Source organism: Mya arenaria, chromosome 17 (genome assembly GCF_026914265.1).
Source record: "Mya arenaria isolate MELC-2E11 chromosome 17, ASM2691426v1".
Classification (NCBI taxonomy): domain Eukaryota; kingdom Metazoa; phylum Mollusca; class Bivalvia; order Myida; family Myidae; genus Mya; species Mya arenaria.
This window is the reverse complement of record NC_069138.1, coordinates 32,156,897-32,176,579: the sequence shown is the minus strand read 5'-3', so window position 1 is coordinate 32,176,579 and position 19,683 is coordinate 32,156,897. Positions and strand designations below refer to the sequence as shown.

General features: G+C 34.4%; 2 protein-coding genes across 8 annotated transcripts in view; both read left to right on the top strand.

Moving 5' to 3' along the window:
• Nucleotides 1-1,037, top strand: part of LOC128222974 (uncharacterized) — a 37,401-nt gene extending 36,364 nt beyond the window's left edge. For all 5 annotated transcript variants that reach the window (XM_052932178.1, XM_052932175.1, XM_052932177.1 and 2 more), the window contains one exon: nucleotides 90-1,037. In XM_052932178.1, coding sequence (XP_052788138.1) covers nucleotides 90-337 — 248 coding nt within the window. In that variant the 3' untranslated portion in view covers nucleotides 338-1,037. The remainder of the gene's footprint in view (nucleotides 1-89) is intronic.
• A 6,382-nt stretch (nucleotides 1,038-7,419) lies between these two features.
• The window catches only part of LOC128222973 (uncharacterized), a 60,699-nt gene continuing 48,435 nt past the window's right edge, over nucleotides 7,420-19,683 (top strand). The window contains exons 1-11 of one of the 3 annotated variants that reach the window (XM_052932173.1): nucleotides 7,420-7,436; nucleotides 11,321-11,405; nucleotides 11,906-11,997; nucleotides 13,328-13,412; nucleotides 13,625-13,716; nucleotides 15,291-15,385; nucleotides 15,730-15,856; nucleotides 16,546-16,668; nucleotides 16,965-17,450; nucleotides 18,638-18,721; nucleotides 18,998-19,122. In XM_052932173.1, the coding sequence (XP_052788133.1) occupies nucleotides 11,365-11,405; nucleotides 11,906-11,997; nucleotides 13,328-13,412; nucleotides 13,625-13,716; nucleotides 15,291-15,385; nucleotides 15,730-15,856; nucleotides 16,546-16,668; nucleotides 16,965-17,450; nucleotides 18,638-18,721; nucleotides 18,998-19,122 (1,350 nt within the window). In that variant the 5' untranslated portion in view covers nucleotides 7,420-7,436; nucleotides 11,321-11,364. Of the gene's footprint in view, nucleotides 7,437-10,344; nucleotides 10,462-11,320; nucleotides 11,406-11,905; nucleotides 11,998-13,327; nucleotides 13,413-13,624; nucleotides 13,717-15,290; nucleotides 15,386-15,729; nucleotides 15,857-16,545; nucleotides 16,669-16,964; nucleotides 17,451-18,637; nucleotides 18,722-18,997; nucleotides 19,123-19,683 lie in introns of those variants that run through there. The other 2 variants (XM_052932172.1, XM_052932170.1) reach the window with 2 other exon arrangements.

Here is a 19,683-nt window from a genome sequence, read left to right as displayed (position 1 = left end):
CACTTTGCATCTACAATTTATTCTGTTTCAACTTCCAAACGTATATATGGGCATCCAGTTAATAACATAACAATACCTTTCCTTTCTAGGAAAATGTTCGAGACCATTTGCCAATTATCGCCAGGAGATCGATGTATATGGGTACTATTTACAAAGAAAACCAGCAAAAGACGAAATAGACTGCAAAATTCAATGCATTGAACACATTCAATGTAAAATGAGTGTGTATGAAACAAACTCCGGATATTGCAGAGGATACTTTTATGGTAAAACGAGGCATTACAGTCGTTCTACGTGGACTGCTTATGATTTAATGCCTTGCTATGGAAGAAATTGATGAGGATGAAACTGTGCTTCGCTTTTTAAACATTTTGATATTGTATAGGGACTTTTTTCTTTAAACATCTTATGTTTCTTACAGCAGGATTAAACTATGCTATAGTTCGTCTTTAGCTTGATACGCTTTAGAACTTTAAAGAAGTTGGTGGAGACTGGATTTCACACACAATTATCATGTAACAGCTATTGTATGCTAAATGTGTTTTTAATTGCTACAATTGGGATATTGTGATGACATCTTTTGAGGCAGTAAATATCCACGTAACGTTTTTGTTGAATTAATTTGTGTCATTTTTAATATAAAACAGGGTAGGTTTTGATGATTAAAGCGGATCCATCAAAAATACTATGGCTATCATAATCGACTGCTGGAACATCATTGATTGCAAACGCTTTTTGCCGTTGTAAATGAAATGGTAGAATAAAAAGAGTGAAAAATACTTTGAGAATTTGCTTATTGATTTTTTTGATATCAGAAGAAAGGATTAGATGCTTTTCTGATTAAGAACATGAAACAAATGAACAATGTCAAATTTCTAGGTTTATGTCCTGTTACTATGTTCTATTCTTTGTATATATAGCATGTTTGTTTGCTTGATTAAGATATTTTGACGGCATCTATTCTTCTTCCTCATTTAGGTTAATAAAAAAAATGTTGTGACTGTAATATCAAATAAATAGCCAATTGCTCAATATGTCATAGTTTACTTAATACAGAAATGCAAATATCATGATGTCTAATTGCTTCAATAATACAACGGAGACAAGCAGATTAATAATTTAAGTGTCAATAGGTAAAGGCCTAACATACAGTTAAAGAGGGACACATACCAAGTACAGATTATACATATCTCAAATTAACTAAAATAATGTAAGTGTTTACCGCCTAGGAACAAGTCTTCACTCAACCATTGAAATACTCATCAACGATAGCAATGTTATCAAGTAACCTTATTCGAAGGACTTATAGTAATAACAACGTATTTTTGCACGAATATCCTAATCATGTTATACGTCATTTTAAGGGGCTAAACACCAGATTGTCGCAACATCGGCAAAAACAGTAATCCTTAAAACAAGCCTAGAATTGTTAATACGACCCAGTGTGTGGCCGATACAGCATCACTTTACATGATTTAAGAATAAGCTCAACAATCATATCGTCCAACATGATGTCCCAACAGTGTTTCCCGTTTTAATTTGCAGTCATTGAATGGGAGCAGGGGGATACAGGAGTCCAGCTGATTGCACGTGAAACTACATCAAAAGTGAACTAATTTCTTAAACAATCACTTTTAATTGTAAACATATTCGAATATGCTTCATAAATAGTTAATATTTCATGAAGAAATTAGAAAGTTTAAGGATTTTACGAAAATGAAGTGAAATCGGTTCATTACTCATTTAATATTTACAAATAAAAAGAAATCGTACCCATATTCGCGTTTGCTTCAAAAAGTGTTTTTTTTTAATTAATTTAACAAAATTGATCAAGTAATTATGAAGTTATAAAATGTTCGGCAATTGACGTAAAATCCAATTTTGGAGAAAGTAAATCCATTCATTATTCATTTATTATTGGCAACTAACTTTTATAGAACACATATTAGAATATATTGGCAATACACAATATCAATACACATATAGGCAATACAACCATTTCATGGCCCATTTTGAATGTTGAATGTCATTTATTAAAAAGAACAATCCGAAAAATGTTTTGTATTCTTTGTTTCACTTCTACCTTTGTTTGTGTGGTTACTTAAACATTTTATTGGTATACGTAATAATACAGTCTTATAAGAAAGAAAAGAAGCACTAAATGACATTAACACCAAATTAAATCATTTGTACGTCTGACTATGTTTGCACTTGGTTAACAATAATAAATCATGATGAAATGATGCGAAAAAAAATATACGTATTTTGACGTTGACGGCGAATGAAAATATCAAGAACGCTTGATTTGGTATTTCGTGAGGGTGAGCACTGCCATCGGTGCTGGGGTTCAATAGTGAATCTCGGCGTGTGTACACCCATCATCGGACACCATCGGAAACTGTGTAGTTGCACTCATCCCCGACACATGAATCATCTCTACACGCAAACTCTGCCGCTGTTTTCAAGAGTTAGACTCAACCTTGCTCCTCTGACAACTTCTATGTGATGCAGTATTGCGATTCAATATCAAAACCTTATAGAACATAAATATAATCTCTGTGTCTGTACCGACATTCCTTCACATTCAGGACTGGATTTACGACATGCTTTAATTGGTCCTACATGCCTTATCCAGGCAAGCGACATGTCATAAAAGTAATTAAATAAACTGTGAAACTGATCTTAAAGTTCGTGCTCAAATTAGTATCGGGGTGTTACCCGATTAATCCTCGGTACTCCATTCAATTGAGGTGTTAATCGAACATTTAGCACAAACTTTTATATGAAATTTAGAAAATGCTGTAAATATACAACAACAATAAAAATATGAACAACTGTCGGTGTTTTACGAAGACTGGCAATTCGCCTTCAATATTCGAAACGAAAAATGTAGATTCATGTCCTTTGAATTCTTATTCCACAAACAAGATATGTACAAAAGTCAGCAACCTCCAACGGACGTCGGCCCCAACGTCTCCGGTGACGCCATCAAAGCAACGGAGAACTATGGCAGACGATCACTGGTAGCAGACGTTTTCCTGGCTGATCAGATGGTAATTTCAATTTAATCAAATGGTTTATAAGACCGATGGTCACCATCTGATATCATTTTTATACGCTAAAACAATTTTACGAAAAAATGTAAAAAGAACCTTTTACTCCTGCAAAACACCAAGAGCATTGAATATTTGTTGTAGTGTGTTTTGTCTTGTAAAACTTGTGCAAATTTCTATAATAAATTAATGCAAATGCGACAAAGCTATATATAGAAGAAACTCATAAAAAACATTACACGAATGTCATATTATCGCCAGTGGTAATGCACAAATCAATTGATACCACGCCAACAGGTCCAGGGGTACATCGGGTATAGCGGGGAAAATGAACCGGTTTTTTTTACCTACCACGCAGTGCCGAGTGAAAGCGGTTATTTGTTTTTGCGCCGAATATTGTCGGGAATGGACCGTGGCTTTGTGCCAAGAAATATCCGTTCTTTTAACAGGATTTGTCTACATTTTAGCCAAGGTTTTACCGGAGTTTTGCGAGATATATAAAAAAGGTTGCGTCCCATCCTGATTCTCTCCCAAGTTGAATAAAGATAGTTTCAAACTACAGGATGTCCCCGGGGTGCGGGTGCATTTGGCAGGGATTTTACCAGCAGTTTGTCCCCGCAGGGCTGAGTTTTCACCTGGATATTTGCTGGACCGAAAGTCAAAGCACCCGCTATTCCACGGACCTTTGTGTGGGAGGGGCGTGGTCACAATTGACTGGTGCATAAATGCTACCACCTTGGCTCAGTAAGTGGAAGGCGCTAAGTAAAAACTCACTGGAGATATTTATGAGCACTCAATGTTACGTTGCCTCAACGCCATAAGTTGTTATAACCTTAAGGTTTACTAAATCATGGCATAAGCCGAGCAAGCATAAGAATAAATAAAACTATATGAGTGTCCTAAATAAACTACCGTAGAATTACAAGTATTTAAATATGTGGGTTTTTTTTTAAATACGTGCTCCTCACGGAGCGTGCATGCATATTGTTGTATAAATTGTCGCCTAATCCGTTTCCGTTTTTGAACCCTTGCAGAACTTAACTAATTAAATAATGACGAATAGCGCCATGCTTAGATTAAACTTTCGTGGATTTTTTTTATTTACTTAAAGTTTGGTTACAAGTTGCAGGACACAAGGCAGGTCAGTAAATAAATCACTAAAGTTCCAAATTTTTTATAAATAAATGAATATCAGACAATTGGATACTATTCATCTGTGTATATCTGTTGTCAAGTTGAATATTTAGTTTTTGTAACTACTTGGTTTACTCTGTATTGTTTACATCTTCACAACATTGCTTGTACTCCTAAGCGGAATAACGTAGTTTTATCGAATACATAGTGGTTACGTTCAACCATTTGTGTATTAGAAACTCTATTTGTTTATGTTTTAGTGTAAAGTGCATAAGACTAGTGGACTTTTCATACTGTATAATAATGTTACAGTGTTGAAACAGTAGAAATCAGTGTTATTTCCCGTGCAAATCGTTCAATTCACTATAGAATATATTACAAATTGTTTAATTGGTCTATAACATATAGCACATTAGGTTGTGTGAACAGTATGTTACATGATACCAGTTAACCATTACTAGTCCTATCGGAAGTGGTGCTCATCATGATACTGATTGTTTTCAGTTCGCTTATTCTACAATATTTACATCTACAACCCGTCCTGGCCCGTTCCATCTGAATCATTTTTGAGGGCTCCATCACAACTTAAAGTGAATTTAAATGTCATAAATGAAATGGGTTTATATTAACCGCACGCTCTCACATTAAGACAACTGTTGTTGAAAAGAAATACGATAAGATACAATATATCCGTTGGCCCACCAAACTCAAGGGCGGGCGTCTAGGTTAGAATTTAACCGTACTGTGCAGTGTTTGATGGTTTATTAACGGCCGACAATCATCGGAGCCACATGATTTTGTAATGCTTGTAAAACGCTCAAATGCGTCTCACGTTGTAGGACAAATTAGTGGAACACAGTGAGTACGAACACGGCCTCTGTTTTCTTTTCCAGGTTAATACAAGGTTCAATTAAAATGCGGCGAATCTAGTGCCGCATAGGATGGATGTAAGTGAAGATGCTCTGAACATACTATCGTGTCGTCTGAAACTTACTTAACTTGCTATAGCTTAATGTGTATAACGCTAAAGTCTGGATTTTCAGTGTTATCATTGCGTAAGTTTTAGGAATTCCCGCACATATTTGAAGCTTTTTATTGACAACAGGTTACGTCTTTACAAAATTTATATTGATTTGCTATGTTTGGAAAATATGTCTAGTTTTTGTTAACGTTGTTGTGCCAATAAATTGGTCGTGTTACGCATGAATTGTAATTTGTAAAATTCAATCTACTGCGTCGTCAATATATTGCGCTATTTAGCACCAGTGCGCTTATTTGGAAATCCACGACCGCGTACAAAAACGCATACCTCTTATGGCGTCTGTAAAATCGCCCAGTAAAACTAGTAAATCGGTTCTAGCACAATAAACATTGCCACAAATGACTGCATTGAATACAGAAATGCAATATGTTTACAAAAAACTCGTGTTTTACTACCTCTTCCACTACCCTATCACCACCACTACGACTACCCCTACCACCACAACCACCACCACCAACAACACCACTACCACTACCACTACTTCTACTACTACTACTTCAACTATTACTTCTACTACTTCAACTATTACTTCTACTACTACTACTACTACTACTACTACTACTACTACTACTACTACTACTACTACTACTACTACTACTACTACTACTACTACTACTACTACTACTACTACTACTACTACTACTACTACCACCACCACCACCACCACCACCACCACCACCACCACCACCACCACCACCACTACTACTACTACCCTCACCACTTACTCTACTACTTCTTCTGCTACTACTACTACTACTACTACTACTACTACTACTACTACTACTACTACTACTACTACTACTACTACTACTACTACTACTACTACTACTACTACTACTACTACTACTACTACTACTACTACTACTACTACTACTACTACTACTACTACTACTACTACTACTACTACTACTACTACTACTACTACCACCACCAACACCACTACTACTACTACTACTACTACTACTACTACTACTACTAGCCCCTAAATTTTAAATAAACAAATGTATTTTAGTCCAAGTTGTTGTTTTTTTCCAATATTTTTACCTAAAGGGTCTGCTTAGATTTATTTGACCCACAATTCATATATGCTTCAGAAGGCCCCTAAGATCATTATTTGCTATATGCAAAACGTATGTTGTATATCATGTTTTTTAGCAATTATTATTAAAGGGAGGTAATTATGATGATTGTATGATTATTTATGCTTGAATTGGTGCATTCCCGTGACACGACTTCCTCTGTATATATTGTGTATCCTATGTATTTATTGATAGTCAGAAGGGTCAAAATTACAAACCGTGTATTAAATAAATGTTAATACTGTTGGAGGACATTTCTTTGTTATTCCTCGTTAAATAATATAAATGAGCTCCAGTTTCTGATTTGGGCAAAGTTATTTGAACCTCCTGTTATTTCCTGCTATTTAATTTATCTAAAATGAGAGTTTGTTGCCATTTGAATTCATATGAGTAAAATTCGGGTTTGTCGTCATTCCGTATGAATAATCTATTAGTAGACGAAAATGGCCACTATTACTAAAACAATTCCATCAAATGTATCCTACTTTACGGAGGAGAAAAGAAAGAAGTTGTGTACCTATTTTTTCGAGTTGGAAATTAATTGATTGGCGGATCCGTTTAACACTTTATCAAACAAAGCCATAAGTACAATGTAACACAACATTGTGAACTAGTTTTTGCTAAAAATAGAATGACAATATCTGTTCCACGCCACCACGGCGCGCTTTGATACTTTAAATTGAAATGATTATCTCAAGAAATACTTGCAATGTGGATAAAACGATGTTAATCATTAATGAATAAAATTATAAGAAATAAATTAAATATATCAAATGTTAAAACAATTTTGACCCCAAAACAGATCGATAATAAGTATTATATTCATGCAAAACGTAACGGCGTAGCTACCTGTGGTCAGGAAGTAAAATAACTTCGTATATACATAAGAGAGAGAATTTAACTCATCATATTGCAAGTAAAACTATACTGTTACAACACGCGATGTTTTGTCGTGAGTTTACTTGAAATACGTTAATACGAAAGTGGTGGTGTATTAATCATTAAATATTTTTGGCAGTGTCAGGCAATCGTCGCGTTTCTTTAATGGTGCTCTCTAAAGTATCGAGTGAAAAAGAGATTCTTAAAAAATAAGGGAGTCAATTACAAATAGGCAGAAATCAATTTGATGTAGGTATAACTTGATACGAATTGATTTATTTTAGAATTAAAAACACAACATGTGTGTGGAGAAGTTAGTATAAATGAAATATTGATACTTAATGTAAACATGATTTCAAAATGCTTACTTTATTGAAAAAAATAATCTTCAACAGCTCAATTTAGAGCTCTTTTTAATAATTACAGGAATGTTACAGGAAACGCTATATTCCTCAAATTGTTAGTTACGCTTTGATATTTGAATTATTTGCGGTGTGATTTGAAGCATTGAGTACACTTATTCAAGTTCAACAAAGTTTTAAACATCAATGCCGACATTAAATATTTGAACAAGTCTCTTTGCGTACACACTCAAAACTTTTCGGTGAATCACCAACAAAATAAATTTTAAGTGAAGGTCATTTAGTGTAGTGTGTTTGTTTCTTCCTTTGCATGGTTTTAAGGAATAAATTGCGGAGCATGAACACAGTCGTGGTGGTTTAAGTGGGAAGGACTCCATGCGTACTTTGACCAGCCAAATTGCGTTCATAACCCCGATGTTAAAAGTACTTTTAAACGTAAAATTAAAACGCTAATGGCAACAATAATTTTTACATAAGTTAACACTTTCTAAAATGTTTATGGGACAAATACAAACAATAAAAAGAGTCCATATATATTGTTATGCGGTGATTCGCGATCCGAACATATCCGAACATGTTGCGTTCGCCGGATGATAACCGCAATTTCCGAAAGGCAGTTCATTTAAGGAATGGAAGTTGAGGTGTAAATATATAAGTATATTGTAACTTGAACGGAACATTGAGGCCTTACTATTTTAATGGTGTTTCAACATGGTTTTAATAGTGGTGTAAACAAACCTACTATTGTTGCAATACAACGTATAATTGTATCTGATTCTGATTTAAATCAAAGTTAGCAATATTTCTATAAATACAGTCAGAACAGCATAAAACCGGGCTGTACGTTGCGCAAAAAACAAGTCACTTATCATATGATTAATCTACGTTGAATCATAAAATAGGAAACGGACTCTTAATGTAAAACGTCGATAAACTAAGGCCATTTTAAAAGAATTATATAACTAGTGGATTATTTTACTGATTTCGTTTTTCAAATTTTGACCGCATATAGCACCAACTCCCAGCAATGCACTGTCCATTACACAAGCTTAACTTCCAATTTTACACTGACCATTCCACTGACCATTGCATACGTTTAACTTTAGAAATGCACTGACCTTTCCGAGAGCTTAACGCTCAGCTATACACTGATCATTCAAAAATCTCAACTTTAGTTTTACAGTAAACATTTCACCATTCCACAAGCTTAACTTTAGTTATACACTGACCATTCAACAAGCTTAATTTCTGTTGTACAGTACGCCGAACATTCTACAAGTTTTACTCAGGTTATACACTGTCCATTCCACAAGCTTGTCAACAAGCTATACACTGACCATTCCACAATCTGAATTTTTGTTGTACTGTACTCTGAACATTCCACAAGTTAAACTCAGGTTATACACTGACCATTCCACTAGCTTAATTTTTGTTGTACTGTACTCTGAACATTCCACAAGTTTGACTCAGGTTTTACACAAACCATTCCGCAAGCTTAATTTATGTTGTACTGTACTCTGAACATTCCACAAGTTAAACTCAGGTTATACACTGACCATTCCGCAAGCTTAAATTTTAAAGTACTGTACTCTGAACATTCAACAAGTTAAACTCAGGTTATACACTGACCATTCCACTAGCTTAATTTTTGTTGTACTGTACTCTGAACATTCCACAAGTTTGACTCAGGTTTTACACAAACCATTCCGCAAGCTTAATTTATGTTGTACTGTACTCTGAACATTCCACAAGTAAAACTCAGGTTATACACTGACCATTCCACTAGCTTAATTAATGTTGTACTGTACTCTGAACATTCCACAAGTAAAACTCAGGTTATACACTGACCATTCCGCAAGCTTAATTTATGTTGTACTGTTCTCTTAACATTCCACAAGTTTGACTCAGGTTTTACACTAACCATTCCACAAGCCTAATTTTTGTTGTACTGTACTCTGAACATTCCACAAGTTTGACTCAGGTTTTACACTAACCATTCCACAAGCTTAATTTATGATGCACTGTACTCTGAACATTCCACGAGTTTGACACAGGTTTTTCCCTACCATTCCACAAGCTTAATTTTTTGTTGTACTGTACTCTGAATATTCCACAAGTGTAATTGTTGTTGTACTGTACTCTGAACATTCCACAAGTGTAATTGTTGTTGTACTGTACTCTAAACATTCCACAAGTTTGACTCAGGTTTTACACTGACCATTCCAAAAGCTTGTCAACAAGCAATACACAAGCCATTCCACAGGCTTAAATACCAATTATGCTTTGACCATTCTACAAGTTTAACACCCAGTTATACACCGACAATTACGCAAACTAACCTTCCTTTGATTGACTAAATGTGTTCAATGACCATTCCAAAATAAACTGCATAAAAATGGCCAAAATAACATTGCAAAACGCAAATGTTTATCCAGATTTATGGGAAAAAATAATTTCTTAAACTTCCATTATGTTTTAGTGGTGTAAACTTATTACTGTATGGATATCCATATGGTTACTCTTCACCTTTCTGACATGTTTAACCCCAAGAATGATTAAAAATGCAATAACAAATGCAACAAAGCCGAACGTATAATCCGAGTATAATCTAAAATTAATAAAGTAATTACGAAATTTACATATCATTTTTTGCAACAGCGCATACACATAAAACTTGGGAGAATAAATTAAAGGTTAAACTGTGAGAAAATAATATCACCACTTGGTTTGCTGCTGTCATTAAAGCGCTATGTTATCTATGGTCTGCACAAAATAATTTTGGTCGGCCTTAACAGCATAGTTTGCCTAATATTCGCCAAACGTTTGTGTTTATTCGAAACTGATAGACATGTTATGTGTGGTAGTTTTAAGCTTAATTTTCTTAAGTGTTTGTATAACCAAGTCTAAACAAGGTAAGCGGATTGTTAACCTAGTTAAACCTGTTTATTTTCATGAACAGATGGACGAAGGAAAACTAATTTATGTTTGTTTAAATGCGAAATTTCAGCCGAATATATTCAATTTCTCGTCACACACTGACAGTCTTTAAGGTAAACCAGGTGGAAACAGGCGGAGCACCTCATTGACTTCAAATGGCGTTTGCTCCAGCAGTGCAAACGTGTCTTTATTAAACTTAAGAATATAAGTTGTATTTAAGCTCAAGCAACCAAACTATTTAAATATTTTACTCAAGGATTCCCATTTATTCGTTGGTTGATACGATTTTTAGCAAAACGATTTTTGTTCAATTTGTAAAAAATGTTTCGATTATTTTTAAAACGTACGGACTAAACGTATTGAAGTTCGAAATTGTTTATCTTCTATAATAATTAATTTAAAAAGTGTTACATCCACATATATTCTGAGGAAAGAGGTACTACTATAATATTCCAGCTCTCTCCTCAATCTAAACGATAATGTAACAGCAATCGTGCGTCTGACACATTTTATTTGACATGTTACATGCCGTGATTCATACTCCTGATCACTCCGAAACATGAACATAGCTCTTTTTGAAGTTATGCGTCCCAAGGGCATATGGCTCTGAAAAAGCATCTATGTGTTTTTGAAAAAAATGTGTTAAAACAAACATTGAAGTTAAAGTACCCATTTGGTTTACGAATGTTCGTTTACGAACAAAGAACCATTTAATCAAGTATTTTTTTCGCATTAAACTACTTATTCAAGTATTCCATTGATGTCGCTATATTCGACATCATGTCCGTCAAAAGTAGTTTAAAGTGTAATTCTCACTTGATTTGCCTTTTCCAGCACGATGCCCAGAAATACAGATAGAAAACGGAGAAATTGGCTACATGGGGAACAGAGAGATATACCATATGGCATATATTAAGAAGTAAGTCTGTATTAAATCATAGAAATATATTTTCAACGTATCACTAAATCATACGCATAAGGCTAAAAATATAACCAACGCTGTTTTACTGCAAGGAGTAAGTTCTTGTTCTAGCCAAATACTATTAATTCTTAGGTAATTTCTTGTGTTTGGTAATTGATGTCAAACTCCTACTACTACTAATTCTACTACTACTACTACTACTACTACTACTACTACTACTACTACTACTACTACTACTACTACTACTACTACTACTACTACTACTACTACTACTACTACTACTACTACTACTACTACTACTACTACTACTACTACTACTACTTATGATAATAATAATAAGAATAATAATAATAAAAATAATAATATACTTTACATATATGTGTGTGTGTGTGTGTGCGTGTGTGCGTGTGTGCGTGGGTGCGTGTGTGTGTGTGTGTGCGTGTGTGCGTGGGTGTGTTCTTTTTCCTACAATTTATCTAACGCATTTAACCTTGTAGATGCGCAGATGGTTATACGTTTGATGGGTCTCAAGTGGCTGAGTGCCTTCCTACCTTAAGATGGGACAACGACTTACGTTGCATCAAGACATGTAAGTGGAAGTAAAATACACTTTTCATCTTGCATTACAATTGCAACAATTATGTATTAAGCAATACGAAATGTTACATTGGGAATGTAAGACACGTTCTCGACGGTAGATCTCTTGAAAGCATGAACTACATTTACAGTATGAAACACCAGTTTGATAGATTTAATGATACTAGATATCCAAACAATAAATAAATTTACCGTGGACGAAGTAAAAAGGTAAATATTACACTTACACATAAAGCCATTACATTTTTTTAAACAAAAGCATGTTGAACCATGTGTAGGCACAGGTGACTTGATATTTCAAATTGTATGAGAAAAAAAATTAGGACATTAAACTATGGAATTAAATAAGTCATGATGTTGAAATACTTACAAATACGACTAATAAGACTGCTTATGTTTTCACTTATCGTGCCCATACACTTGACATACATAATGTAATTGCTGGTGATTAGACGATGTACTTGTGAATAAGACTTAGTTAACATCTGCTCTGTTGTTCCTAACAAGCAATTAATTGTACAATGAATATTTATGGTAGAAACAATTTAATCATTGTTTCAGCTTAAATGTACATTAAATACAAACTTAGCGGCATAGAAAAAGGGCAACATCAGACAAAAATGTTTCACACAATATTTGTGTAATAAATATGATACCTGCTGGGTGTGTCTCTATACACGTATTTACGGTTTCTTAATCAACATGTTTTAAATGGAAATATTGCATAAAATGTCCCTGTCTGTTATCGGTTTTTAAAAAAGTATTATTGTAAAGAATCAAAACTAACCATAAATGAATTCAAAAAATATTAGAGATTTAAATATTTTTATCCATGAAAACATTTGCCAAATGTAGACAAAAAATGCATTACATAGTTTATATAAAAAATGGAATGCACCACAGTCGGTTTACTTGTTTAATACTTAGTACCCCATGTAACACTTTTAAACCGTTTGCTATTTTCGAGCTATCAGTCCTGTCAGCTATTGATTTAAGTATAACGATTCATATAATGATATAGTTTATACATTACATATGATTGATCCGTTTAAATAGAGGCATGCTACTTGGAGCTATACTGCATGTGCAAAATCATGTGTGCCGTTAATATCCGGCTTTTTAAAGATTTAGATAGAAAAGAACCTTACATAATCTTAATGTAACAGGCCACTAAAAACATACAATAAAGATAATTGGCCGACTTATGCGCGAAATAGCACTACTTTAACTTACAATTCGGTAAAAAAAAAAACACAAACTTAAGCAGATCCAGCATGTTAAGCAAGTGTTTTTGCAATTACAACAACTGGTTGAACTTTCAGTGCCGAAATGCCCTGAACTTATGACAGAAAATGGAGAAGTGACCTACATTGGAGGCAGAGAGAGATACACTTTTGCACATATTACGTAGGTTTCGTAACACAACTATTAACGTAACGTACTAAATCGATTTGTTGTCACTACAAAAAATGACAAAATCTTAGAAACGTCAGGTAGAATACACATAGCAGTCATGTAAAGTTCAGAATTTTAAACCACAAGCTAGGCATTATATGAATTTTTACCATGACATACACAACTATTTCGTTTATTGATCCCGCGATTGACCCTACTTGCAGTTGCAATGAAGGCTACAGCATTGATAAAGATGGGGTTGAAACAGTTGAATGTCTTCAAAGTCTTCAATGGGAGAACAACTTAAATTGTTACAGTGAGTAAAACCTAGGCGTTGTCTTTTTTTAAAACTCCTTCCATGAGAATATTGCCTACTTCGAAACTGGTAGCATTGTTAAGACAAGGATTAGCATAATTCGAAACAAGCATCACTGTACAGGATTAGCATAATGCTAAACTACTATCATTATTTAGGTAAGTATCAGCATACTTTAAAACTTGTATTGCTAGGTTGAGCATAATTTAGTTCAAAAGTGGAACACTGTACAGGATGAGCATATTTCAAAACTGATTATTTTTCATGCAAAGAATAAAGAGCTAGATAAAATAATCGGATCGCAAAAAGCTTTAAATATAAACAGCATTTTTTCATTTGTTATTTTGCAATAATGCCTTGATTGGCTGAGTAGGAGGTTGCTTATACCGGTCCTCTTATAGCCGCCAATTGTATAAAGCTATTTATTTTTGGTATGGTCAAAGTTATCCAAAATGTTTATTGATTGGGAAAGATAACCACTAACCAATTCAACCGTTTGAAATAGTCATCTAGCCAATAGGTAATCAATAAACAACTTATCAAAGTTTTAAACAATAGGCTACAGGTCATTATGCCTATCGTTTATGACCACATGTTTATTAATGGAGTTTTGTATGTCGTTATTTGACCGTCCGAAGCCCGTTGTCGTGAATTATTCGTTCCCCTCACATTTTCCTACTCAGGGGATGCCTTCCCATGATTCAGCCTTTAACTGTTAAAGGGTTTTGATTTGTTTCTAAAATTTCACGTACATTGCATATTTTCCATGCATTTTATTTATTTGTCAGTAATATGTTTAGTTAATTTAAGCAATTTTCAAGAACAAAATAAAGAGTAGATACGCATATTAACAATTGTTTTCGTGTAAATCATTTTAATTTTGGTGTTTCCCATCCAGCCACCATTCTAACCAAGAAAATAAAAAATATATATAAATATCTTCAATTTGGACTGAATGATTAATTGTTTTTAGACTTTCAGGATGTCTTCAATCGACCGCGTGTAATCTACTTTTGTACTCTTATTTAACACTATATTTCCAAGCGTTTGATATTCGCCGAAATAAGCGATTTGCTTAGAAATCAACTTAGAAATTGCTGCTCCATAACTCTATATGCTTAAGTCGTATTAAAAGAAAGAGAGTGGTCTAGTGGTATTCGTGTCCGCTACTTACTCAACAGGTTGTGGATCGATCCCCACCAGGGGTACCTTCTCATAGCCTCTAAAAAAGACACCAGTACTGGTTTATGCCCACTAAACAGAGTCGATCATGATTCTAAAGGCTGTTAGCTTTCATCAACATAGAGCTAAAACAAATTAGTATAAACCAATGAATCGTATTCGTTATCGACTTCTTTTATTTACATAATATAAAACCATAAAAGCCTTAGAAGTTTATTGTAAAAGGATTACAGAATCGATTTCTGACGTAATCGAGTCACATTTAAAAGGCTGTGAAAACATTTTAACCTGTACAGATTTACCATTAAAATGAGCTAATTCTGTGTGTTCTCTCTATACAAATGCAAACGATAATGTAAATTGCATCGCATCATCATTGAAACTTGTTTCAGAGCCTTGTGATACTCCCACCATAGAAAATGGTATACTTCGGAGTGACATATTCAACGTAAAGTATTCAAAAGCAACCATCAAAAGCGGACAAAGTGTACGTACCCTTTCTTAATGACATTGCATATTGGATGAATCATTTTAAAAACATATCATGCATTTGATACATAGATTTTCTTACACTTAATTGTAATTTAAGACTGAGCGCGTTTGAAGTCACGGCATTGATCCTTATGCAAACAATGGAAGAGTTACAGTTGTTTTCGGTGAAAAAATGTATACTGTTTCAATAGCTGAATTATTATCTTTATAAGGCTTGATTATTCCTCAATCAGATTATAATCACACATCGATTGTTTGTGTACAATAGTGTTTGAGGTATTTTAACAAATAATACACGGAATAAATGATAAACGGAATATTTTTCATGCAATTATTTAGGTGTCAGTATCATGTGAAGCCGGCTATGCTCTTTATGACAATAAGAAGGATGATTTCCTAGAAGAATCTACTTGGCCAATAAAATGTGAGCTTGGAAAAATGACGTTCGTACCGTCTTGTAAGAAAGGTAATTAAACCTTCTGTCAATCTGCCGAATCTGCAGAAAGTACAAAGTATGCTACATATGAATTTGACATGCACATGATCATCAAAACTTGATTAAATAAACATATTATGTTTTAAATGAAAAACATAAGACAATGCCAAAATGCAAAAGTAATATACAAAAATACAACAACATTGAGCCACGAGCCATTGCAACAGCAATTAATGTTCTTTGTACTGCCGATACTCAACAAAGCGTGATCATATACACAAGATAAATAAATGTTCCTGCTTTTTTTTATTTTGTAACTTTCGATGTAATTGGAAAAGAAATTTTTGAGACAGAGCTGCTTCAGTCAAAGCTTCAGAACACTCCATTTGTATGTATGATATCATTATTTAACTATGATTTAAGGGATCTCGCAGAACAACAGCTCTCGGCTGACTTAGTTTCAATGTGTATGCGTAATTTATCTGAATAAACAAGACCAGGCATTAATACAAGTAAATCTCAGTTTAATGCGTCCTTTAAGCCAACGAAACAACTTTTATAAAGTGAAGTATGGAAAACAATGTAACAGCAACTATCCCCAAATGTCGGATTGACTTATTTTGCATATGACTAGATTACGTTGTATACTAGTAATTTACGAAGGTAGTCGGCACAATAAGATGTAATTTTGATCAAATGCAAACTTTGAATACTTTCAGGTGCATATGGATATATCTGTAGCTTTAACAGCGACTGCCACCACGGTTTAGTCTGCTTCCATGGAAAATGCCGCTGCGACAAATCTTACACTTATGATTTGAAAGCACGCACCTGCAAGAAGAGTATGTCCAATTAAGTGGCATGAGTTTATATTGCTATAAATGCCAAAATACTTGTTTATATTACCAAGCCAAACATGAAGAGACAGCACTATCCGTATACACATGGTATTAAACGTAGGGTGGCAGCCTTCGTTCTGTCAGTTAACCCATTCAAAATCAATCTGATTTATTTTGAAACGTATTTAATCGTTCTTAATAAACGTAATATATATCATCATTATTATATTTCTTATAGATGGTACAACACTGCACAAATATACCGTTACATGATACATTCATTTATGTGTATGTTTTAGTATGCCGCGGCACAAATGACGGGTTTTATATGCATGGGACATCTAATGCCCATTACGATAGCTACAAAGACCGATATACAAACTGCTCATACGTCCACGGAAATCTCGAGTTAACCTATCTGAAAGGACCGTACGACCTTGGATTTCTTTCAGACATTGAAGAAATATCCGGATATGTGTTCATTGTCAACGTTTACTCATATTACCTAAATCTTACGAAGTTACGGATAGTACGGGGCACTGAATTATTTCACTATAGAGGGGTGGACTTTAGTTTGTTTGTAGCAAACAATTATGACCCATTCAACGATACACATGGCCTTCTAGAACTGCAGTTGATCAGTTTGACTGAGATCAGTCGGGGAAAGGTTCTCTTCCTATATAACAACTTGCTGTGTTTTGAAAATACAATCCGCTGGGACGATATTAATTCATTGACGAGAACATCTGTTAACGCTGCTTTCATTTCCAAACTCAAGCGGCGTTGTAAGTATTCGATAACGGTGTTGTTAATGTTCATATCAGTAAGTTTTCAAACAAAACGAGTGCTTCTATTTGTATTTAGTGTGTATTTAATTTTCTCTTTCAATATATATCCCGTACCTGATAACAAGTATTACATTGTCTACACCAATCTTACACTATGTAAACTATATCATACACTTAGTGACATATATCATGCACTGTGATACGTTCATCATACCCCATGTTACGTACATCATACACCGTGCTACATATATCCTACACTGGGTGACATATATCACACACTGTGATACGTACATCCTACCTCTTGTTACGTATATCATACACCGTGCTACATATATCCTACACTGGGTGACATATATCACACACTGTGATACGTACATCCTACCTCTTGTTACGTATATCATACACCGTGCTACATATATCCTACACTGGGTGACATATATCACACACTGTGATACGTACATCCTACCTCTTGTTACGTATATCATACACCGTGCTACATACATCCTACACTGGGTGACATATACCATACATGGGTAACAAACATCTTACACTGTCTTACATACATTGTACACTGTGTTACCTACATCATACACTATGTTACATACATCCTAAATTATGTAACATACGTCCTGTGTTACATATATCCTACAAATAAATATATCACACTATGTTACTTAAATCCTACACTGCAGATTACATTCGTAAGGCCAGATGCAATGATAATATGCTTTTGGAGATCGTCCAAAGGCTGTAAAAAATGTAAGAAATGTTCAGCCTCATGTAAACAAGTGATGTGATTTTTTTTTATTTTGTATAGGCTTGACATACACTGGATCCGTTTTGTAATCTTCATATTTCAGTAATTTGGCAAGATCTACACAGTTTTGCAGCTTATTTAGCACACAGTTCAGGCATTCTTGGTTTGACTTTTAAAACAACATACAATAAAACCTCATCTATCATCCAGCGTCCGTTTAATTTTTGTTTACCAAATATCAAACAATAGTAGAAAAATCTTTAAAAAACACAATAGGTCTGTAGGGTTTGAAACGAAAGAATTATTTCGAATTTTTTTATTTTTTTTGAAATCGAGATAAGCTACTGTTTACAAACAGAAACCAATATAAGAACGATACTTAGTAGAACACAAGTTACATTTGCAACATTTGTTCGTGCAATTGCAGGCCCCGACTGTTCGGAGGAGTGCTATAACAGGCAGACAGGAGACAGTCATTGCTGGGGAAGTGCACCAGGAATGTGTCAAAAACGTAGGTATTATCAACGTAGGGGACTCCATTAGCCCATACCTCTGGCTTTAGTATTCATTTTGCTGAAAAACAGACGACCTTTGGCATTAATCTGCAGTACGTTATTGTTTTAGTCTATGTCCCGATGGGTGTTGTTTGCGTTTAAGTTGAGCATATAATGTATACTTATGAAGTTTTCTAAAAACTAAGCTCTTTAACAAAAGGTTTGTCATATAACCAATTTTGTATTTTCTAATTTGTGTCGTGTCAAAACATTATATGGTTCATGTTTTCCAGTGAACTTCATATCGGCGGTCTGTGACAGTTCATGCGATGGGAGATGTTTTGGTAAAGAGCAGGATGAATGTTGTCATCCTGAATGCACAGGAGGTTGTGTAGGACCCGGAAGGGAGCAATGTCTAGTAAGTGGGCACTTTTGTACCTAATATCATATTCTTGGGATCGTATATTATAGAATGTAATAATTAATTCTAGCTCGATTGTTTCAACTGTAGAAAATATTTATAATTCAATCAACGGTATTGTGTAGAAATCAGTACTGGTTCCATTTTGGAAAGAATCTGTTTAGGAGTTAATCCGCGTCCTCCTGAGTGAGAGGCGGACACTTATATTATGAGATTTTTCTCACCTCGTTTAGGTTCATATATTACAGTAACATAAAAGATGGAGCAGACGGTCAATAAAGTTTCATGGTGGATGGTATTAATCTTCTTTCTTTAGTAAGATCTATTCAAACATGTTGACCTTCATTCTAAGTAAAGTGCGGCTTAAACATGTGTCAGTTGGTACCGTACATAGCTGACGTCAGTTGGTTTGAGCCTCCAAACTAGGCGCATGACTTTCCTTACTGAGTTTATGTTCTAACACGAAATTTACGTTGTATTTTTATGAACTGCAAAAAGTATTGGTCTTAAGCACAGAAACTGGTGATTTGCATGTAAGCTATTGAACCAAAATTATCA